Genomic DNA, 24,460 nt, shown 5'->3' on the forward strand with positions numbered 1-24,460 from the left:
TTTTTATCTTTTTGTTAAGCCTTTTTGTTTTTGTATTTGTGGGCTTACAGTTTGCTTCTTTGGGGAAGCCTCAAAATAATGATCACCTCTTAAAGTCACTTGAAGTCTGACTTCTGTGAATTAGGAGCAAGCAAATAAAAGTCCATATGATTATTATTATTATTATTAAATTTCAACATGGCTAAGAATGTTTTTCTTGAGTTTTCTGCTGGGATAAGCAGTGCTGCCACCTGTTCCTTTTATTTTCGTAACATACTACACCCTACGCCTGACGTTCAGTGCGTTCTTACTGGTGTATGTTCTTTTTCATATCTTAGTACCAAGTAGTTAACAGTGAAGTCCTAAAAAAAGAACATTTTAGGAGTCAGACATAATTCCTTCCATTGTGGCATCCCAGAGTAATGTCTGTAGGTGAAATAAAACTTAAAGGATTTTGTTGTAAAATATTGGCAGTCTTAGGGGAAATTAGGAAAGGGTGAGAGTGAGTGGGCATAACGTTTATAGTATATAAACTCAATATAGTATATTGAGACAGTTTAGGTAATTATAGCACAGTTACGTAATAAACTATGGATCTGACAATTTAGGGTTCAGTAGACTGTTAGGATTCATGACCACTTTCAGAGACTTCAGTTACATTTAGTCCCTCCGCAAAATGTGCAAAGACTTGACTTGCCCTTCTTTTCCCTGTAGTTGTTACGTTGTATGCTACTCTAGGAGGTCCAGCTATTGTTCATGGATTAAATGAAACAGAGGTGACCAACATCATTACTAGTAAAGAACTCTTGCAGACGAAGTTGAAGGTGAGGACTGGGGTTATTTTACAACTGTCCAGTACTTGAGAATTCTCAGTGTCATGTACTCTAATATTGATACTTTTATGATCTTTAAAATCCTGAATATCTTTGTAAACTTTTAGGAATATTGTACTTTCTTCCTCTCTCTTAGAAAAGAGAAAGTAGATTTCATGCATATTTATGTATAAGTAGTGCAGAGAGTTAGAGATTGTTAACATCGTATGCCCATGTCTAAGGTGAAGGGATTATCTTTTCTTTATTGTGCTCATTTGTTTTCTAGTCTATTTTCAGTAAATTTATAACTTCGAAGGGTTGTTTCTGGAGTAGTAATCCATTTATTTTTGGAGCATTGAGTCATTATGAGTTTTTAGAATTTTTTAAAGGGAAAAAAGAGACTTTATGAAACTGTTGGAGAAAGAGGTTTTGAAAGTCCCTAGATGACTCCCTGTGAAAACAGTAATATTTGCTGGAGTTTTTTTATACCCTAATTTGTAAGTGAATTCCTCCCCCTCCCCCCGTATCTTTATGAGCCTCTTAAAAACAGGTAGGACTTGTGGCTGCTCTGTAGTTCAGGCAGCCTGTGTTTATATGCCTGTTTTGTAAGAAAGTGACATTGCTGATAAGGATTTTACCAAAGAACGGGCACACACAGTAAATCGAATGCTATAAAACAGCAATTTAAATTTCCGACCAGTACTTCTCCATTTGAAAGGAGTGGTATTCATACCAGCGCACCCCCTCACCTTTTTTTTTGGAGGCAAGAAATTAATCATTCACGGATTATGGTAAACGACTTTTCCTGTGTCCTGGTCTGTTGCTGAGCTGTTTCCTGAGGAACAGCGACGAAGAACGTAATGAACGCTTGTGTTTTTCCAGGATATAGTTTCGTTAGTCCCGCGCCTGCGGCACATCATCACTGTGGACGGTAAGCCGCCAACGTGGTCCGAGTTCCCCAAGGGCGTCATCGTGCACACCATGGCTGCGGTGCAGGCCCTGGGAGCCAAGGCCAGCACAGGTACGGCTTTCCCAGGTCCTTGTGGTCATTCTGCGGTGACCCATGTTCTCCAGAGTTGTCCACATCCTGAAGTCAGATCAAGGACAAACCACTTTCTAGACCATCACTTTGGGAAGTAAGGTCGCTCTAGGTATACTTCATTTGCCCTTTAAAGTAGGGTTTAAGAAGACTACACACATTAATTTATTGTTCTAAAAGTAGTAGTAGTTTGAAATTTCAAATACCTTTTACATTATACAGGTTTCCTGTTTTTCTTTTGTGATAGTTTTCAGTGGCTTAAAGTTAGTTTTCTAAATAATGTCATTAAACTAGTCCTATGTGGATTATCTGTAAGTCTGAACAGATAGCTGGAGTGGCTAAACCTAGATCCCCTCCTTCACTCCCGGGTCCACCTCTGCCTTTTCCAGAGGGAACATCTTTTTATCCTCTGCCTGAACACTTAGGCACGGTGATGCCAGAAGTTCCTACTCTGAAATATGAAATAAGTGCCAGAAAATGCTAGAAAGCGTACGGTATTGAAGCTGCTAGGATGGTGGGAAGCTGCTAGGATAGTTGGAGACTCAGTGACTAATTAGATGTAAGCTCTCGGCTCGGGAATGGGAATGGGGTTCTGCTGACATTGATGTTGGGCATGTGGAATTTTAAGTGCTACTGGAACATTGAGATGTGGGTATTTGATGGGCAGGGGTGTATACTTTGGAGTTAAGTTTGGAGTTAGAGAAGCTAGAAGTTCATTTTTAAGCATAGCTGTGGAAGGAGGTGAGGTCACCCACAGAAAGCGGTGCCTCCAGAAGCAACCGAGAGTGGTCAGAGGAAGGAGGGAGGCGCTCCGTGTGTGCTCCGCGGAAGCCACGGGAAGGAGCCTGTCCGCCGGGCCGGCGCCGGCAGCAAGAGCAGGTACCCTGCGGGAGTCTGTGACGCGGGGCTTGCGGGAGGCCGGCCTCAGAGCGGTTTCTAGCAGGTGGTGGAGATGGCGCTGTGGGATGAAGGGGTGAACGGCAGCCTAGGAAGTAAGGACTGGAATGAAGACCGTTGGCATGAAATACATCTGTGCATGTAGGAAAGGAAGGGTTCGCTCAGCAGCACGTTTAAAATTGTTTCCCCCACTTACTTGAGAAGTCCACACTTAGGGGAGGTCCAGCATGGGGTGCCAGCCCTGACCCACTTCTCTTTGCCTTCTGCTGTGTCACCTCTAGGATGTGGGCTGCGGCCCTTGGGCTTGTGCAGATGGAGGACACTGTCTTTGAATCCAGGTTTCGGACTGTAGCCAAGTCCACTTTGCCACTGTGAGGAGAGAAGTTTTTAGCAAGTGTCTAAGTACCCGAGCCCAACCACCCTTACTTCACAGTGGAATTGCTGGAGTAGCCTTTTGTCTCTCTACTGCCTTTCTTCCCTAAGTTAGGTGGCCGCGTAGCAGCCAAAGTGACCCTTGTCACTGGTGATGACAAGCCCCTGTTCAAAACAGCATTGCTTTCTACCCCAGGTGAAATCCAGAGCCTTTATCGTGGCCTCGAAGGCGTTGCATGATATGGTCCTGGCTGCTACGTCAGGGCCTTTGCTCTCGCTGATTTTCTACTTGAGATGATCTTCTCCCAATTCCAGGGTTTCCATGGCCCCCTGCCTCACTGTATTCAGGTTTTTACTAAAATACCAACGTGCCAGAAAAGCATTTCTTGACTTTTCCATCTAAATATCTTCTGTCATTTCACCTTGTCTTTATTTTTCTTCATAGCTCTTATTACATTATAGATCTATGGTTTATCTATCTCAGTAGAACATATGTCCCTTATGTGCAGGGACTTGATCTGTTTCATTGACCTCTGAATGAATACAGTTCATAGTTGTCGAATTGAGTTATTAGACATGATTATGAAAAAAAATGCGTGATATGACCACATTTCTCAGAAGTGTGTGTGTGTGTGTTTTCTCCAATTCAGAGAACAAACCTCTTAGCAAACCAGGGCCCTTAGATATTGCAGTAATCATGTATACGAGTGGATCGACGGGACTTCCGAAGGGTGTCATGATCTCCCACAGTAACATCATTGCCGGCATAACTGGGATGGCGGAACGGATTCCAGGCCTGGGGTATGTCACATGGTCGCTGCCTGTGAAGGAGTCCCTGTTGGTGCTGGTTGTTAACGTTTGTGCCATTTAGTCGTATGTGGCTAAATTAGTCTTTCAGAGTCTGTTTACTGTAGGCCGTTTATTCCAAAAAATAAGAGGGACTTTAGTTACAAAATAGTTTCAGTTGTAAGGTTTAAAATACAGTTTTATATATCATTGTTAATATTTTCTTTTTACTTTAAAAGTGTAAATTTTACCTGACTTAAATCCCTTAATTTAGTCAGTCGATAGTATTGCTGCTATAGTCATTTTATACCTAAACATGTTATAATTCAGGTGAACCAGTAACTTCATCGATTCCAGTAATTACTGAGCTTTATAAGACCAATTTCCGCAGCCGCAGGGGCAGGGTGGGCGTATGTGGGGAGGAAGCCGGATGGGCCCGCGAGGGGTGCTGGAGGGTCAGCGCTCCATGACCGAGGTACTGATGCCCTGGTGGTGCTTGGGTATTTCCGATGCCTCACGTGCAGCAGTTAACCCTCGGCACCGGTACTGTGGGACTGAATTCAGGGATGGAGAGAGAGAGTTCTCTTACGAATGGATTCAGAAAAATTAAGAGCAGTGGTTTCCTGGGTTAGTCTTTGCCCTTCATATTTTTTGGGGTGGGGGCTGTTCTTGAAATACATACACACACATAACATACACATTTTCATACGTACGGTATGAGTTGTTATTTCCAAGTAACTTTCAAAACAGGAATCTCTCTTGTGAAATTCCTAGCCAGCAGTCGTGGATTCTGTTGGAACTTTCTGTGGAGCCCACCAGCTTTAAAGACCATTCCTCCTTGGATGATTTCCTCTATCCTAGAGAAGAACCCTTCTTGTTTGGGCCCCTCAGCCCCCGTTCCTTCTGTCTTAGCACATGGCTCCTGTAGCTCTGGTAATTAGCGAGTGCCTTCAAGTAGCACTGGAGACAGAGCCTCTTTCTTCGTGTCTGCCTCCTGGGCTTTAGGTCGAGAGGTAGTTCTCACCCCCCCCCCCCCATCTGTCTGCCTCCCCTCCCCCCACCCCTCCCAGTGTCTGTCTGCCTCCCTTCCCCCACACTCACATGCGTGCGTACACGGGCTTGTGCCCTCCCTCCCTCTCTCTCTCTCTCTCTCGCTCTCGCTCTCGTTCTCGCTCTCGCTCCTTTTCTCCCCATGTGGGCGGGCTCACTTGGCAGTCTTTCCAGCAGAGACGACACCTGACAGTTGCTTTTATATCTCCTTTTCTTTTAGAGAGGAAGATGTTTACATTGGGTATCTGCCTCTGGCCCACGTTTTAGAATTAAGCGCTGAGCTTGTCTGTCTTTCTCACGGATGTCGCATTGGCTACTCTTCACCACAGACTCTAGCAGATCAGGTAAGCTAAATGTCCATGACTTCAGATACTCAATTAAAAATTTTAACATATTGTTTTGTATCTGTATGACACTATATTGTAAGGATGGTAGTTAATCATTTAAAAATAATTACTTTCAAGTTTAAAAAAATTTTTTTTACCATAAGTAAATGAAAATGATGAATTTATAGTATACTTTTTGGTCTAAGAATTCCACCGAATTTCTAAAATAAGGATCCGTTTATATAGATCACTTTTTCTCTCTCTAGTCTTCAAAAATAAAAAAAGGAAGCAAAGGGGATACGACCATGTTGAAACCAACACTGATGGCAGCTGTTCCGGTAAGAATTGACCATTAATTGTTGCGTACTAAGGAATTGTCCTCTGCTACAGAGCATAAATGCTAGTGGAAAAGATACTGTTGACAAGGTAGTTCATGTAGGATTTATTCCTTACTGATCATACTGCCTCGGGCTCTACGGGATTTATTCAGTCTTTTTTTTTTTTTTTTTTTTTAGCTCTGTTTATTCATTTTTTAAATTTACTGAATACCCAGTTTCAGCTCCCCTATGATATTATCAGGTCCTTTCCCTAAATCGCTTCTTATTGAGATCATTTTCATGATATGTTTGCTATTAGTAGAAACCTGGAGCCCAGCAGGAGATGGGGGGGGGGAAGGTTTGATATCACTTCCTCCTCCTCTAAGCAAATTGTGTAATTACCTCCTGAGTCCCCAGGAACAGTCTGACCTAGTTGCCAGAAATGTGACACAGAAGTGGGTGCACCTTTGAATTACCTGAAAAGCCCCATGTATCCTAATGTACTGGGCAGGGGCCTGGGAATTAGTTGAGTAGAAATGGGACAGTAACGATTTTCTGTTTCCTCAATGTAAGTGTTATGTGGCTTCTGATTTTGTTTGAAAGTTTTGGGAATCGTTACCAGATACCTGAGTACTCCATCCAAGGAAAGTTACATAGTTACTCCAAATACAAACAACCAGGAGTTGATAGTTTCTGTAGGTGTATAGTTTCCTTAGTGTGGCATTTTACTTTTTTAGTTCATGTAAACTTTTAGTTCATGTTTAAAACAGAGGGAAAACCATTTCAAGTCATTAAAGTATACTTCATAGTAATAGGCTTAGCAAGCAAAATGTAGTGTAGAGAAGGAAAATTTCCTGAGTGCAGCATGAAGACAACCAACCAACCAACCAAACTAACCCCGCGGTCCTTCTGTGAGCAGAGAACGTGGCTCCGTGTATTTTTATAAGATAAGGTTATGAGAATTTTAAAAACCATTTCATATAGTTGTTCATTTATGTACTGAGTTTAGTTTTTCCAAAACAAATAAGACAAGCAAAACCATATAAAGAATCAATAACAATAATGTTACTGCCCTAAGGCTTTTCTTCTTCTTTCTTTTCCCCCCACTCATGAGTACTAGGTATATTTGTGCTATGAACATTATTTTTATAGAAACCCCATTTTTAAGCTAGTTGTGGCTCTATTTTAAAAGTTTGTTCCTGACAGAACATATCTCCTAAAATGTCTCAGTGCTGATAGAAATACGTATCTGATGTTAAGGTACAATACGTAAGGCAGCTGATAGCATTATTGACTGTATTAACTCATTTTTGTACATCTAGGAAATCATGGATCGGATCTACAAAAACGTCATGAATAAAGTGAACGAAATGAGTGGTTTCCAGCGCAATCTGTTTATTCTGGCCTATAATTACAAAATGGAACAGATTTCCAAAGGCCGTGGTACTCCACTGTGTGACAGGTCAGTTGACTCCCCCTCTCTTCAGAGACGTAATCATTTTGTTCATATTACTAGCCCAGGTCATTGAAATAGTTAAAAGAAATAAATTGGTTTTAAAAAGTCAGAGGGACTCTAAAAATCCATCTTGCGTAAGAATATGAGCAATTAAAAAAGATTGCAGTATTATTTGAAAAAATGTTTCACTTACAATTTCACTGTGTTTAATAGTGTGCTTTTATTTTCTGGGGACATGTATGTGATTTTAGTTACTTTGAGAAATAGTTTTTCTTTGCTTTTAAATTTATTTCAATACGAATATAAAATGGCAACCAAATATGAATAAATGTTTTGTGTTTAAAGTGTTAAATGATAGGTTTTACCACAGACCTGTTTTTTTTTGTAGTGCTAATAGAGTAAGTAGATTTAATTATAAATAATTTAGAAATTAGAAAACAAAGTACAACATTTAGTTCGTTTTCATGGGAATATGAATACAGTTTTCAGATTTTGAAACTTTGTATTTTTTATGCCTTGTTTTAATTAACTTCTTAGATATATAAATGATTGCTCCTTGGTCTTCACCTTTTTCAGAGTTATTTAAAAAAAAAATCCTACCCTTCTCCCTTTTTGATGAAGATTATTAGCAAGCAGTCTTTTTTATTAGTGCATTTTCAAAAACATTTTAATTAGATGTTTGAATTGTTTTCTTTTTTAATTTAGCGGACATTTTAAAAACAATGAACACTTCAGAACCCAGTGAAATTTTAAAAAGAGATCGTACAAATATATACACATTTCTTTTTCAAAAAATATGTTGTTTGAAAGAGAGAGTGTGTGTACGTGCAGGGGGAGGGGTAAAGGGGGGAGAGAGAATGAGCATCTCAAGCAGACTCCACACTGAGCACGGAGCCTGACGAGGGGCCGATTCCATGACCCCATGACTCTGAGATCATGCCCTGACCTGAAACCAAGAGTCGGACGCTTAACTGACTGAGCCACCCAGGTGCCCCAAGTATATACACATGTCTAATGAAGTAAGCAAAAGCAAAAAAAAAAAAAAAATTGTTTTTAATGCTAAATTTTAGAAAGATACACAGTATTAATATGTAAATTATATAAAAGTATTACTCTGTGGCCACAAACATGGGTTTGCCATTACTATACAAAATTTGACAATTTTGAATTCAAATATTAACTTGAAAAGTTCTTAAAAGAAAATCATATGTTCTTTACTTGGTCGAGCTTACAAAAAAATTAAAGTAGTGGGTGAGAGAATCTCTTGAATTGGCTGTGTGGCCTTGCGTGTGAGCCTGACTTTCAAAATCTTACATATCACAATTGGGAGATTAGTCTGAATGATTTGGAAAATCCCATTCAGCTTCAAATCCTCTGATTCTTTTTTTTTTTTTTTCTTTTCGTTTTTTTTAGGTTTATCTTCCGAAAAGTCCGAGGCTTGCTAGGCGGAAATATTCGGCTTCTGTTGTGTGGAGGTGCTCCACTTTCTGCAACCACACAGCGATTCATGAACATCTGTTTCTGCTGTCCTGTTGGTCAGGGATATGGACTGACTGAATCTTGTGGTGCGGGAACAATCACAGAAGGTTGGTGTTCTCCACGAAGTGGTGTGTCCAACAGGGCTGGGGTGCAACTCCAGGCATTCTTTGGTAATGGGTTGTTTTCTGCAGCATGAAGGATAAAAGTGGTTTTTGTGTAGCAGAGTAAAGGTAAATTCTAAGTACGGTGATTACTGATAAAGTGTTTAGAAGGTATTGGGTACATCTAAACAGTAATTAAAGGAGTCTTTCGTGTTAGATTACGATATGTCGTCTTAAAAGCTGCTTAGCTTTCTGGAAAAGAAGTTTTAGTGACAAGCATTGGCTGTATTACATACATTTATTTTCTTACATCACTTATTAAATGTCTTTTTATGAAGAAAAATTAACATGTTCCATACAGTTACTAAAGCTCTAACTCGGAAGTGGTTTATGGGGGTGGTCTGTGTATTTAGAGAATGTCATTTCTAGCCTTTTTCATGGTGACATAATTGAGGAGGTGATCCACTACGCAAGTGGTTCCCAGATGAATCCCAAAGTGCCTCATGTGTCCCTTTTATGGAGGAAAGTTTTTGGCTTCTCAGTACTGGGAAAAGCTACCTTGTATTTTCTGGATACTGACAGATACTAAACCTCTTAACTGATCATTTCCCCCTTTTTACCTTGAATGTTCCTGTGTACCATTCTTACGTCAGGTTTATCTTACATGACTTCTGTAGTTTCCTGTTCTTAGTTATGTTTTCTGTATTTTGGAAGTGACTTCTAAGCTTTGTTGCAGGAAATAAAAGAGCAATCTCGAATACGTGCATCTACGGTTCCTTTCTTCTGAGGATCCTTGTAGTTTCTGATTTTAAGATCTGCGTTGAGTGTGATTAATCAGTTACAGCTTATGTTGTAAATAAAACAACCTATAAATTATTAAATACCAGCCTTTTATTTCTGATACTCGAATGATCTTTGAAGAGGAAACGTAATGCAGTAGTAATTCGCAGTAGTGGTGTGTGCTTTTCCCTTGGAAGTTAATCTCCAGCCTGGGCTTCTGAACTCCTGTGTGTGAGTTTAAATAGGGTGATAGCATAAGCTGCTGTCGGGGAGGCTTTGGAGGTCTCGCTCTGAAATAGTGATAGACGGAGGAGAGTGGAGAGGCTATTCGTCCTGCAAAGCCGTCCGTTCTAATAAGAAAGTGGAATGGGTGTAAACCATTGTGATCATCATCCTTAAGATACGGGCTCCAAACTCATGAGCCAGGCAGCTGCTTCAGTGAGTGAAGTGGGCCCTGCGGTTAAGATCTGTGATGGGTGTAGGGCAGGAACTGGGGGGGCTGGAGCAGGCACACCCCATCTGATGGGGGCTACAGCTGTTGCTGTGCTGGAAATGTGGGAGATTCCTGGAAATCCTGGAGATTCCACCCTTCTGTGTAAAATGTCTTGATTTTTAAATGTCAGTAACCAATTTAGAATAAAGAAACAGAACTCCTTGTGGGCCACACAACTTGGGGTTCACCAGTTTGTGACTCCTTTTACAGGTTCTCTGGGGATGTCAAAGCTTTGGGATAAATCATCATTTTTGGTAATTTAGAAAAACGAGGCTGTTATTCACCACTGTAATCAAATACTTCTTTTCATGTGCATCCTAGTGTGGGACTACAATACCGGCAGAGTGGGAGCACCATTAGTTTGCTGTGAAATCAAATTAAAGAACTGGGAGGAAGGTAAGAACCTGTTTTAACCACAGAGCATTAATTTTATAATATTAAACCTTGAAACTGGAATTGCGCTTTATTTTCTTCCTTATTTTAGAAAATAAAATCACCCACAAGTGCTTTTTTGGGTTTAATATAGCTGTCTTATCTAGAGCTATACGAATACATTTATTTTGCTTGTTCCAAGAATGATTCTGAAGAATTATAATTGTTTTTATTTTGCTTATTTTATTGCATGAATGCAAGTAAGAATTATGGCAAAAGCTTGAGAAATCTGCTAAATGAATGGTGTCAGTAAATTAGGAATGATTAAGTTTATTTTGTAGAAGCAAAATCATAAAATGTAATCTATGAAACTGAGGATTTTTCTTTTTTCTTTTTGTTTTTTTTCCGATGGCTTCGATCTAGAATCATCAGAAGGAAATTTTTACTATAATTTCATAAAAACTGTTGTTTTGCCATTTAAATACTAATCACTCTTTTAAAATTGTATTTGATTCTGTCAGTGTGTACACATTATCAGTAATTGGTTGGTTGCATTTTTCTTTTATACAGAGTAAAGATTCTGAGGGTTTGATGCCATTTTTCAGTTATCTTTTAGCAGAATTAGTGAAAATGTTTAATAAATATAAGCTTGGAGTCATTCTGAAATTATCTGTAAGGCATAAATCTTTTAAATATAGTGTAATTTCACTTTAGAGATGTGTTTTATTGAATTACATGATTTAGTACTTCTGTCAGATATATAGGAATCTACAGAATCCCTGAAGGAGTTTACCTGTGTAGTACACATGATTTTTTTATATCACAGGTGTTGGCTTTTTCAGTGTAATTTTTGCTTGGAATACTAGTGTAAAAGCATCAGTGCTACGGGTACGCAGCTGAAATTTTGCGCCTAGTTTTACATGAGTGAGTTTTGTTCATTCATGCTGTCTGCCTCGTTTCCTTTGGGAAATTCTAATTGGATTAAAATCAGATATCCCTACTTAGAAACTAATAGTTTCAAATTTTCACATGATGTAAATAGGGATAAAAATTTTGAATTAACTCTTAATTATTTTGTGTTTATTAGGTGGATACTTTAATACCGATAAACCACACCCCAGGGGTGAAATTCTTATCGGTGGCCAAAACGTGACAATAGGCTACTACAAAAATGAAGCAAAAACGAAAGCTGATTTCTTTGAAGATGAGAATGGACAGAGGTGGCTTTGTACTGGAGATATTGGGGAGTTTGACCCTGATGGTTGTTTAAAGATTATTGGTGAGCCAGCTAATACATATATATATATTTTTTCTGACAGTGAATGTTTCTGAAATAGTTTTACAAAAGAGATAACTATGTATTTAGGGAAGCTGTTTAATAATATAAGAATATGTCTTTCTGCGGTGTTGATAGGGTCTGTTGTTTTCATCCCTGGAATACAAAATTTTATAATAGAGACTGTGCTTGACATTTTAGGAGATCTCAAAATCTGTTCAATAGGAGTGGTATTTTTAATTATTAGATAACCCTGAAAGAACCAGATTCTTAATAGGGAGTATTTAAAGTCTCAAGTCTTGACATTTTAGGAGATACCAAAATCTGTTCAGTAGGAGTGGTATTTTTAATTATTAGATAACCCTGAAAGAACCAGATTCTTAGTAGGGAGTATTTATTTTTGTGTGCTCTTTGCTATTGAGAAGTTATTGCACAGGGCTCTCTCCTGTTGGAACCAGGTCCTGGCCTTGCCTGTGAGAATAAGGAAGGCCTGGCAGTTGGAGTACTGTGACCCATGGGGCAAAAAATAGCTCCCTGCCTTCCCTCTTACATTCTTTTTCTCGGTTAGTAGCATTTCTGTCCTAGTCATGCTACCTAGAAACCTGGGAGAGGTGGGACTCCTCAGTCATCTCCCCATGTCTTACCCAGATTCTACTGCTTTATCGTGTGAAACGTGCCTCAAGATCGTTCTCTTCTTTCTGTCTGCCCTTGCACCATGATCGTACGTCAGGCCTCCAAGAAATTCCTCTCAGTGGACATGCTTGTCCCCCGTAAACACACACTCTCACAGACCATGGGAGCCCTCAGCACTGATCTCACTGGACCACGTTGCTGCTAGAAAACCCGTAGTGGCAGCTAGGGGCTCAGTTCAGTGTGCCTCCGTTCTGTGGCCCCATTCACCTCCCCGCCTCTACTGTCGGCCGTTCCCGGTCCCCTGCGCTGTGGTGATTCAGGCTGACGTGTCTGTCGTTTACCAGGGCTGTTCCACTTGGTTACTGCCCATCTTCCCTCAAGACTCAGCCCAGGCTTCACTAGTGGGAATTCTTTCCAGATCAGCAGGTTGGACAGGCTTGACCCTTACTGTTACCATTCTGTGTTGAGGGGGTGTGCTGCTCTCCAGGTAGAACGTGCGCTTTCACATGTCACTGAGAACTCTTCACCTTCCTGGTGTTAATGGGTCTCAGGAACATACCTGTTCAGCGGAACATGCCTGAAGCCCTGATGCTGGGGGCTCTTGACCAAAAGCTGATTCTCTTTTTTGAAAGAATTTATATAAAGGTACAAAAATCAGGGCCTAATTTTACAGTGTACTTTTAATTTCAGTGTAATTATGATGATAAACTTAATTGATAGCAGATTACTTAGGGAATGGCCAATATTCATATGTATTCAAGGTATTTCTGTTCTTCCATGTGCCCCCTCCCGGCCTTTGTTGTACACAGATCGTAAGAAGGACCTTGTGAAACTGCAGGCCGGAGAATATGTTTCTCTCGGGAAAGTAGAGGCAGCTTTGAAGAACCTCTCCCTTATAGATAACATCTGTGCATATGCAAACAGGTAAGAAAGTAGAATTCTGTTACTTTGACCTCAGACATTTTGTGTGTTTCTGGCATTTCCTTCCTAGATGAATCTTCCTCGTAAAACTATACTAAGAACTCTTCCTTCTTATCTGTTGTCTCTGGGAGCGGCTCTTCTCAGGAAAGCCAGTAACTGATTCTGTCCTTGTGATGCTTCCCCGCCTCGTCCTCCTCTGTGTCCCTGTTTTCTGCTTTACATCTCAGTGCGGTGTCGTGTGTGGTAGGAAGGGGAAGAAAGTCAAGTCCTCCTTCCTGCTGCCTTGGTACCCCCAGGGACCCGCCCCTCAGCACAGGGAAGCTTCCTAGAACCAGTCCAGAGCAAAGGGGAGTAAAGAAGGATGTGGGAGGATGGGAGTCATCAAGCTGAACCCTGCTCAGCACTTACGACCCTGCTGTAGACTCGAGCGTACTTGGGACCAGGGCTGGGGGCTCTGCCTTAAGCCGTGTTAAGCTGTGGCTTAACTCCTAGCATCTCTAGTCCCTAATGATATAGAGGCAGTTGGGAAGGACAGTTTAAAGTTAAAAATGCCAGGGTTAGAAATTTCGATCGGCACTGTGATTACGTTTTTCCCTAACGGTATTGTATGTAGTAATTACTCTCCAGTGTTAATGATCAGACCCTGTGGCCAGCCTAGGAACTTTACTGCAGGGGTTGACATAATAATTATATGAGAAGGTAAAATCTGGTATCAGAAGAACCAGTTAGAAACAGACTTTAAAGATTTACTACATTGAATTATAAATCATTCTGCCCTTTAGCTAGTTATGAGATACTTGCTTTAGTGATGCTACAGTGCTGGCTTTCACTTGGGTGATACTAACCAGACTGCCCTTCTCTTCCTCATGCTGCTTACCATCTCTTACTGCCATCGGCAGGCGTACCTACAGCTCTTTTATTAACAGTTCTCTCGATAACAAAAGAAATAAATGTAACCACATTACTTCGATTTGCTGCCAAATTTCTTTAGATACAATTTTTTTTAATTTTTATTTTTTAAATATATTTTTTTAAAGATCTTATGTATTCATTTGAGAGCAAGAGAGTGCGTGAGCAGGGGAGTGGGGAGAAGAGGGAGAGAGAAGCCCAGGCGGACTCTGCGCTGAGTGTGGAGCCTGACTTGGGGCTGTATCTCACCACCCTGAGATCATGACCTGAGCCGAAATCCAGAGTCAGACGCTTGACCGACTGAGCCACCTAGGTGCCCCTAGATACAGTTTCTGTTTACATAAGTTTTTATTTTTGATTAACCTGTTAATGTGAATTACTGATTTTTTAAAAGTTGAATTTTCTAATATTTATAATTTTCTTTTAAAAAATGTATACATGGAAGTATTCTTGACAGTTACACATAGTTGAACCTTGTCACTACATATCCGAGGAAGGTTTATTGAGCGCACTCTGTCAGAGCTCTGGCGCGCACTCGGAGTCAGCCTGGGGAGGTGGCTGGCTGTGCGTGACGTACGCGCGCTAAGTACCAAATACGCGTCACGTGTGTTCCTTCGAGCGGTCGTGAATGGATTACAACAGCGTCCGTGGATCAGTGGCTGCAGCCCCCACGGTGTGCCGTTCAGATCCTCAGCCAAGGTGTCCTTCATGTATTTCAGTTACCATTCTTACGTCATTGGGTTTGTCGTGCCAAATCAAAAGGAACTAACAGAACTCGCTCGAAAGAAAGGGCTTCACGGCACTTGGGAGGAGCTGTGTAACAGCTGTGAAATGGAAAACGAGGTCCTCAAAGTGCTTTCTGAAGCTGCTATTTCAGGTGAGTGGCTGTGAAACGGACTGAGGACCGAGGCGGGAAGGGAGTGCGGACGGTTCCTTGCGCTGCTGGCACAGGGCTTAGGTGACATCATTTCCTGCTTTAGCTGGAAGAGCGGACTTCTCAGGCCCGCATCCAGGCTCCTGCACACGACTCACCCACCATGTGCTCCCCTGGCGGACGTGCACCAGTCACAGTGTCCTTGTCCCTGTAGCTTCTGTGTTCTGGGTTGGCCCTTTCTCTCCTTAGTTCCGTCCTGCCCCCCCCCAGCCCACCCTGAACTGTCTAAGACTCTTTTCTGCATTTTCCGCACTGTTAGTGTCCTGGTAGCGGCTTGTACGGGTATGTGCTATCCCCCCTTTTTGCGTGTGTGTTGGGGGGGCTGCAATGAGACTAGGACCTCTGTGTTGCTCTGCTTTTGGTGGTCAATGAATAATGCTGTGAACATTGATACACAAGGTTTGTGTGGATGTACTCATTTCTCCTGGGTAGGTACCGAAGAAGAGTGGAATTGCTAGGCCTGTGTCAACTTTATGTTAAACCTTTTGAGAAAGTACCAGACTGTTTTCCAGAATATTTTTTTTTTTTTAAAGATTTTATTTATTCGACAGAGAGAGACAGCCAGCGAGAGAGGGAACACAAGCAGGGGGAGTGGAAGAGAAAGAAGCAGGCTCATAGCGGAGAAGCCTGATGCGGGGCTCGATTCCGTAACGCCGGGATCACACCCTGAGCCGAAGGCAGACGCTTAACCGCTATGCCACCCAGGCGCCCCCAGAATATTTTTTTCCAAATATTTTCCAAACTGTTTTCTAAAATGGCGGCATCATTTTATCATTCCCACTAGTGTTCGGTTCCAGTTTCCCTGTGTCCTCGAACACTTGTTACTGTTCATCCTTCGGATTCTGCTCATCCTAGCGGGTATGAAATAGGGTATCTCGTGGGTTTGATTTACATTTTCCTGGTTGCTAATGGTTTGAGCATCCTTTCTTGTATTTATTAGCCATTGTATGTCTTCTCTAGGGAAATGTCTGTTCAGATCCTTTGCCCATTTTTTAAATGGGGTTTCCTTTTTATTATTGAGTTGTACAAGTTCTTTATATATTCTAAACACAAGGCTCTTAACCGGATACGCAATTTGTAAATACTTTCTCCCATTCTGTGGGTTGCATTTTTACTTTTTTGATGATATCCTTTGAAGTACAACAGTTTTAATTTTGAAAAGATAATTTATTATTTTCTTCTGTTGCTGTGTGTGTCCTGAGGAACCACTCCTGATCTGTCACAAAGAGACACCCTATGTTTTATTCTAAGAGTTTTTTAGTTTCAGCTGTTACATGTAGGTCCTTGGTCCATTTGAGTTCATTTTAATGTGATGTGAAGAAGGGATCCAACTTCATTCTTAGGCAAAATCTATATTAGGTTTACACCTGAGAAACAGAATTAACAGTTGTATATAGAGAGACTTACTGTGAAGAGCTGGTTGGTGATCTTCGGGGCCTGACTTAGGCAGAGCTGGAAATCAGGAGGGCAGCCCGTTGGCAGCTGCTGGAGGTCCGACCACAGGCAGGATTGCTTCTTGTTTGGGGACACCTCAGCTCTGCTCTGCGGGCTTTCAGTTGACCAAACCAGGCTGCTGAGATGATCTAGGAGTATTTTCCTCACGTAAAGTAAGCTGGTTACAGACTTAATCCTATTTACAAAATACCTTCAGAGCAACACCTGGATTAGTGTGTGAGGACCTGGTAACGCTAGCCTAGCCCAGCTGACACATAAAACTGACCTTCCCAGCCCATTGCCTGTCCACTTGGCACCCACGCTCATCTCCCTTGGGCCTAGTTGATTTCTGAGTAAAGACAGTAACGAAGACTCCCGCCTAGCGCCCCGAACTGCCCAGCACGCAGCTGCACATACAGAAGAGGGTGTAGACCCTTTGAGTGAATTTCTGCTCTTGTTCCGTGATATGCAGTTAGCTTATTAATACCTATTATAGATAAGAGAATAAAAGGGAAGAAAACAAAAATAAGAATATTTGCTTTAACATATATACAAACACAACAAAACAAAAAAGAACTATTTCATAAGTCCTGAGGTCCAGGCTTTGCTTTTGCTCACAGTGGTTTTCCTTCTAGGAGAGCACTTCTGAAATAGTTTTACTCTTTGAAGAAGAAAACCTTGTTATAACCTTGTAAGTTAGAATTGATCTCTTTTTGCTCCCAAGGTACTACTTACAACTTCAGTTTAGTGAGCGAGTCTGCCTGTGTGTCCTGCACGGGGTGTGTGTGTGTGTGTGTGTGTGTGTGTGTGTGCGCGCGCTGTGTAATCATGGTCAGGCGTTGACCTGTTTATCCTTGTCAGATTGCATACCACTTGAGAACAGAAACTGTTATTGTATTTTTTAAAGAGTGTTTAGTAAAGCACTTTACACAGTAATTTTTTTCAATAAATATTTGTTGAATGAATGCTGGAAAAACCTCTCCCTTTTCTCTCCTTGTCTCCTTGTCTCCCTTTCTTTCTCCGTCCCTCTCCCCCTCTCCAGCCCTCTGCTGTTGAGAATCTGCTGGCTATCCAGCAGTGTATAGGAACACAGTAGTGAGCAAACATTCTGTCCTCATAGCTTACGCTGAGTATTCTGGTTCGATGACAGGATTCTCTTTAAACTTAAATTCTTCAGTTCTGAAGTGATCTCCTTATAATAAACTCAAGACATAGGTGTGTGGCTTTTGCTTTTCCTTAATCGTGGATCTTAGCCTCTGGAGGTACACGGTTTATCGTTTGGTGTATACTTGTCCTCCTCCTCTAGATGCATATACTTTAATCTGGTATTTAAAACAAGGGCAAGTCCCCCCCCCCCTTTTGGCCTAACAATATATTGTAAGTATCTTCACACACTGTACCATGTAGATATTTTTTTTAATGACCGAATTATATTCCATTTTTTGCCTGTATCATAACTTAATCTAACTCATTCTGTTGATGGCCTTGTAGATTTTTAAACAGTTTTTGCTATTATAATTCTCATACATATTTTTCTGTTTTTTTTTTTTTTTTTTTTTTTACTTCTAGCATTTTTGAGGGATGGATTATTTAGAAGCGAGATTCATGGGATGTGCATTTTGATGGGTGTTCAAAGACTGGAAAAGTTACGCTATTTGCCAAGAATTTTAATTGTATGTTTTTCTTTGGATTTACTTTTTTTTTTTTTTCTTTTCCACCATCTCAGCAAGTCTAGAAAAATTTGAAATTCCAGTAAAAATTCGTTTGAGCCCGGAACCGTGGACCCCCGAAACTGGTCTGGTGACAGATGCCTTCAAGCTGAAACGTAAAGAGCTTAAAACACATTACCAGGCGGACATTGAGCGAATGTATGGAAGAAAATAGTTATTCTCTTTCAGCATCGTTTGCTACAGGGAGCTCAGATCAAATAGGAAAATACTTGAAGTGCATGTCTCCAACTGTGAGGCAAACCCCGTTCCTCGAAGTAAACCTAAACTGTTACTTCTCATGACGTCGCCGTTTTTACTGACAGGATTAGTAAAACATTAAGACAGCAAACTGGTGTCTGTCTCTTCTTTCTTCCCTTTTCCAACTTACCTTACCACCTAGGACTGCACTTGTCAGCATGAGGACTTTCTGAATCATTTTGGGGAACAGTGATTTTAAAACCTCAAGTTTTTAAACATGATTTATATGTTCTGTATAATGTTCAGTTTGTAACTTTTTAAAGTTCGGATGTATAGAGGGATAAATAGGAAATATAAGAATTGGTTATTTTGGGGGGCTTTTTTACTTACAGTATTTAAAAATGCAAGGGTATGGATGTGAAATTATGTAAATTCAAACGCTTATGAATCAAATCATTGTTGAACAAAAGATTTGTTGCTGTGTAATTATTGTCTTGTATGCATTTGAGAGAAATAAATATACCCATACTTATGTTTTAAGAAATTGACACTTGTGAATATATGCCTGGCAGCGTCTTCTATATATATTTATTTTTTATTAGGGAAGAAAAGGGCAGTTCGGTTGGTGCTGCATGAAACAAGATAGCACTGGAAGGTCATGTTCAGTAGTAAAGAAGAAAACACAGCAGGTGTAGCACGGGTGGGTAATTTGTCTCTGGTTCCTCACACTCCGGGTAGCCAGGGCCTGCTAGTTAGCTTTGAAACTAGGAAAACGTCCAAACTCTTTCTTAGAGTTGGAAGCAACTCTGAAAGTTAGGGTGGGGTGTAAGAAGCAAAGGATGGAAAGCTGTTGTTTTTCATCCATCGTATGTACATGGAGTTGTTGATACTTAGAGCACCTCAGTCATGGAAAGATTCTCTATCTACTCCTGTACTTTTATCAGGTCTGGATGTGTAATCCTCTGTCGCATTTCAAAATGATAATTCTTTTCTTGATGGCTTGCACTGGTGTGTGTGTGTGTGTGTGTGTGTGTGTGTGTGTGTGTTGGCAGCTTACTAAAAAAGCACTTTATCCTTTCTATGAAATAGAACCTTTCTACACCAGAATACGGAAACAGAGTGCTTCTGATCCTGGCATTCTTACTAAGATACATGAGAATTTAGTTAACTTGATACTGAGGTGAGTTAAGGCTTAAGTTGTCGGTTTTTATGTGACTGTGGAAGTTAGTTATGATTCTAAAGACACTGCTTGTATGGTACACAGTCTTCATATGTGTTGCTTGTCTTGTTACTGGAGCATTATCAAGAGTATATTACACCAGTGACTTGTGTTCAAATCAAGACTTTAAGAAAAAATCATAGGTACCATGTTTTCTTACGTCCTCTTGGTTATTTTTTTGGCTCTTACTTTAGCATTAAAAGGCAAAAACAAAAGTGAAGAATGTAGACCTGTGTAGGACAGTGGAGTGCTGAGGCCCAGGGCCCTGTAGTAGCTTTTGGTCATGTCGCGCACACCGTGTTTGGAGATACCACAATATGGTGTCCGTTTCGAACTTCTCTAGTATTTGTGTATATTTGTATTATGTTTAAGTGTGTTTCTCCTTGTCATAGTTTAAATTTTCATAAAGTTTGGGAAGACTGCCAAGAAGTAAAGCAATGAAATTAAACAGCTTCTCTTGTCAGGATGTTGTGAATCTAAAGATTAAGTCAGGGTGGGTGGAGAATTTGTTTCTGATGCTTTATATTGTTTGCTTTCAAATGATTTTTGAGAAGTTGTATTTAGAAAAAAAGGTTCAGTGCTTCAAAGGAGAGAGAACAATATAATGGTGACCGGAAACCGTGTCGGGAGAAATAATGCTGCTTACCACGGATGCTGGATACAAGTTGTTTCTTTCCAGAAGCATCTAATACGGCCGATTTAATCTGCATCTAGTTTCATTTTTCTCATTTTTTAGAATTCATTTCAGTCCTAGAATCTCAAATGCCATGTGTCATGTCACAGCAGAGTATGAAATTACATCAAGTATCCTCCCCTTTCAAACAAATCACTCTCTGAGCCAGGCCATCTCTAGTGACTTGAAGAGTGATACCTTTTCAAATTAACCTTTCAAAAAGAAATGGTTAACAACCAAAACCAAAACCCCACCCAACAACGATAATTTTATTAAAATACTGGTTTAGCCGAAAGATGCTGGGGAGGAAAACTTTGAAGAAGGTCAAAGTCAGTTGCTAAATCTAACACACCTGGAAATACCCTAAAAAGAATGATTCCTAAGAACTTGTTTTCTGGAAGTTATTTACATAAGACTTCTCAGCCTTCCCCGTGACCATAAGTCTAGAGCTCTGGTTGGCGGTTCCCTCCGCGCGGCTGGCGCGTCTTCTCAGCAGCCGTCCCCACCTCCCCTGCTGGGATTTTTTTAGCTTCAACTTTATTAGAAAGTTTCTACCGACAGTAGAACAAAACAAAGTGGTCTCTGTAAGTACTACTTTGTTTTTTAAGTAATGGATCGGATATCCATGGTGTTCTGTAAAGCTTGCGGTTTTTTCAGCAATGTTTAAAGATTATCCTGGAATAACTTTTTTTTTTTTTTGCTGCTAAAGTACACAACATTTTACAGTTTTTAAAGCAATTATTCCCTGTGATACAAGTTTAAAACTTCAAGTCTCCGATGCGTGAGTTGTTCGTTTGTAAGAGAATGACGTACATCTGTGATGTTCTAAAGGGCACTCACTTTTAACTGTGCACATACTGGACCACACTGAAATGTCATGCGGTGTCGTGCAACTTTCTCTACGCTTACTGATGGGTTGGTTATTCGCGCGAGTTCGTTTCTGATGCGTTCTTGGTTATTGCTGTTCTCTGCCTGAAGTGTACATCATAAGCAACGTAGCCACAGGGTATGGACTATTTATTTGTAACTTGACATCAAGTTTGAAAAATAAAGGTATGTAAAAAGTTACTGATATTAAAACTCAATATTTTTTCCCCCAAAAAATCTCTATTAATAAAGTTGAACTTTAATTGACATTCCTGAAATACTTGTTTTGAAAAAGAACTTTGGGGAATTTTCTTTTCTTGGCCTAGCCAATCCACTTGAAGGAATATTTTACTTAAGAAATTCTGTTCTTAATCCACTTCGCGATAGCATCCTTCTGGTCTGCCTTTCTCTAACCCTTCCTGATGCCGCCTTTGTATTTTGGTTTTGACCACACAGGTTCTCTGCTGTCAGCATTTAAAAAATCAATGCTGATAAGATGTTTTCTACACTTAAAATATTCACATAGCATGAATTAGAGATCATAAAATTTGTGGGAGAAATTAAAAGCAATGTGGCAGCCATAAATCTGGGTATAAAACCCATAAAGCCTACATTGAATCCTGTAATTGTGGTGGAATCAGATCCTGTCGTGCTGTCTCAGAAACCAACCCCTCCCTGCCTTCAGGACCGCTTGATGTTTGTTTCTGACAAAACCAGGTATATGTACCTTTATATTAACACTTTATAAAACACTTCTATAAAAGCGGGTCACTGTATGGAATCCTGCAACTAACAAAAAGCCTCTAGCAGCTTCCGTGTTGTGTATCAACTTAAATATAATCGTGCCTCATTTCTCTGTCATTAACCTGCTTGCGATTTTAAGCTTTGGTAGCTTAGTATTTCTACCACGCTAAACACCTGCAATTTTAGGTTGAGGCAGGCCGTGTATATATACATATATAGCCTGGTTTAAGTAATGTGTTTCAGTCTGACCCCCTCTCCCCAAAAAACAAAACCAAAAACTTGCCTCTGGTTGTAGTCTGTCCACTTGCAAGCATGTAGACCCCCAAGGGCACATCTGTTGGAAATCGCCTCTAGCCCCAGCGCCTTAGTGATGGTCATGGTTCCCTGAGTGGGCATTCAATAACTTCTTGATTAGAGTAAAATGTTCACAAAATGATAACCGCAAGGCATATATGTATCTAACATTACGTGCATTTTTCTAGTTCAGACTTCATGAAACGTTTTTTAGCAACCTTTCCCCATTAGCATCCTTATTGATAACTTTTGAATAGTGTTGACTTGGTGGGATTCATTCAGAAGCAACTTCTCCATTTGGTGATTCCTTAAGTTAATTCTCAGTTCTTTGTAAAGAGAAATTATTTTCCCGTGTGAGTTCTACGTTATGCAGTAAGATGGGGTCTCTGAAGCTTTTTCTGCATGGGTTACTTTGTAGAAACAGGGTTTCTCTCCAGTATGAGTTTTTTGATGCTGAAAGTTTCTCTGCATTTACAGATTTTCTCTATTTTTTTAAATTAAATTCAATTTAGTTAACATATAATGTATTCATCACTTGCATATAACACCGAGTGCTAACATCAAGTGCCCTCCTTAATACCCATTGCCCAATTACCCCATCCCCCCACCCACCTCCTCCAGCAACCCTCAGCTTGTTCCCTATAGTTGAGTCTCTTACAGTTTGCTTCCCTCTTCCCTTACGTTCACCTGTTTTTCTTAAATTCCACATGAGTGAAATCATGGTATTTGTCTTTCTCTGACTTACTTCGCTTATCATAATACCCTCTAGTTCCATCTATGTCTTTGCAAATGGCAGCATTTCATTCTTTTTGATGGCTGAGTAATTCCGTTACGTACATGTGTGCATGCGCGCTATTGTTAATGTTGCCATAAACATCGGAGTGCATGTGCCCCTTTGAATTAGCATTTTTTGTATCCTCTGGATAAATGCCTCCTAGTGCAATTGCTGGGTCATACGTAGCTCTATTTTTAACTTTCCGAGGAACCCGCATACTGTTGTCACAGTGGCTACACCAGTTTGCATTCCCACCAACAGTGTAGGAGGATACCCCTTTCTCTGCATCCTCGCCAACATTTGTTTCCTGACTTGTTAATTTTAGCCATTCTGACTGGCGTGAGGTATCTCATTGTGGTTTTGATCTGTATTTCCCTGATGCTGAATGATGTTGAGCATTTTTTCATGTCTGTTGGCCATTTGTATGTCTTCTTTGGAGAAACATCTGTTCATGTCTTCTGCCCATTTCTTGACTGGATTTTTTAGTTTTTTGGGTGTTGAATTTGGTAAGTTCTTTGGATACTAGCCCTTTATCTGATAGGTCATTTGTGAATATCTTCTCCCATTCCATAGGTTGTCGTTTAGTTTTGTTGATTGTTTCCTTTGCTGTGCAGAAGCTTTTTATCCTGGTGAAGACCCAATAGTTCATTTTTGCTTTTGTTTCCCTTGCCTCTGGAGACATGTCTAGTACGAAGTTGTGGCCGAGGTCAGAGATGTTGCTGCCTGTGTTCTCCTTGGGGATTTTGATGGATTCCTGTCTCACATTTAGGTCTTTCATCCATTTTGAATTTATTTTTGTGTATGGTGTAAGAACGTGGTCCCGTTTCATTCTTCTGCCTGTGGCTGTCCAATTTTCCCAGCGCCATTTGTTGAAGAGACTGTCCTTTTTCCACTGGATATTCTTTCCTGCTTTGTCGAGATTAGTTGACCTTCTGTCTCTGTGCATTTGTGTGTCCGAATGTCCCCTTTTCATAAGGACCCCGTTCTATTAGTCTGGTCGTCTGCAATAACCCTACCTCCAAGTAAGGTCCCATTCTGAGGTACTAGGAATTAGGACTTCACCAAAGCTTTTTTTTTGGCGGGGACACAATTCAACCCATAACCCATTTTTTGGGAAAGCATTCTTCCAATTTTACTCATTGCTTATCAGTTTTGTTCTGTTTATTCTATCTTTATAATGTGATATTTGAGGATCTATCCCTGTCTTCTTGCATTTAACATTTTTTTGTGTGTTTCCTTCCCTTTTTTGTATATCTTTATTTTCACGTTATTAGTCCTCTTGTTGACTGCTTCAACACTCAATTGGAATTTCCTATTTGTGTGGAATTTTGCCCCCACACAGCTCTTTTTAAAAATTTTTATGCATAATTATTTCATTTTTTAAAAAAAGATTATTGGAGAGAGAGTGCTTGAAAGAGAGAAAGATCACGGGCAGGGTTTAGGGGTAGAGGGAGAAGCAGGCTCTCTGATGAACAGGGAGCCTGATGCGGGACTTGATCCCAGGACCCTGGGGTCACAACCTGAGCCAAAGGCAGGCGCTTCACCGAGACAGAGCCACCCAGGCGCCCGTATTATAATGTATTTAATCATTCTTTCATTACTGGGCATTTAGGTT

The 24,460-nt window shown here is 40.5% G+C and overlaps 1 protein-coding gene across 3 annotated transcripts in view; it reads left to right on the forward strand.

Moving 5' to 3' along the window:
* Positions 1 to 18,817, forward strand: part of ACSL3 (acyl-CoA synthetase long chain family member 3) — a 67,896-nt gene extending 49,079 nt beyond the window's left edge. For all 3 annotated transcript variants that reach the window (XM_026491828.4, XM_026491829.4, XM_057305096.1), the window contains 12 exons: positions 694 to 803; positions 1,674 to 1,812; positions 3,750 to 3,900; positions 5,156 to 5,279; positions 5,528 to 5,599; positions 6,901 to 7,040; positions 8,448 to 8,620; positions 10,209 to 10,283; positions 11,347 to 11,538; positions 12,978 to 13,092; positions 14,718 to 14,875; positions 18,093 to 18,817. In XM_026491828.4, coding sequence (XP_026347613.1) covers positions 694 to 803; positions 1,674 to 1,812; positions 3,750 to 3,900; positions 5,156 to 5,279; positions 5,528 to 5,599; positions 6,901 to 7,040; positions 8,448 to 8,620; positions 10,209 to 10,283; positions 11,347 to 11,538; positions 12,978 to 13,092; positions 14,718 to 14,875; positions 18,093 to 18,250 — 1,607 coding nt within the window. In that variant the 3' untranslated portion in view covers positions 18,251 to 18,817. The remainder of the gene's footprint in view (positions 1 to 693; positions 804 to 1,673; positions 1,813 to 3,749; positions 3,901 to 5,155; positions 5,280 to 5,527; positions 5,600 to 6,900; positions 7,041 to 8,447; positions 8,621 to 10,208; positions 10,284 to 11,346; positions 11,539 to 12,977; positions 13,093 to 14,717; positions 14,876 to 18,092) is intronic.
* Positions 18,818 to 24,460: the final 5,643 nt, after the last annotated feature.

This window comes from Ursus arctos, unplaced genomic scaffold (genome assembly GCF_023065955.2).
Source record: "Ursus arctos isolate Adak ecotype North America unplaced genomic scaffold, UrsArc2.0 scaffold_1, whole genome shotgun sequence".
Lineage (NCBI taxonomy): Eukaryota > Metazoa > Chordata > Mammalia > Carnivora > Ursidae > Ursus > Ursus arctos.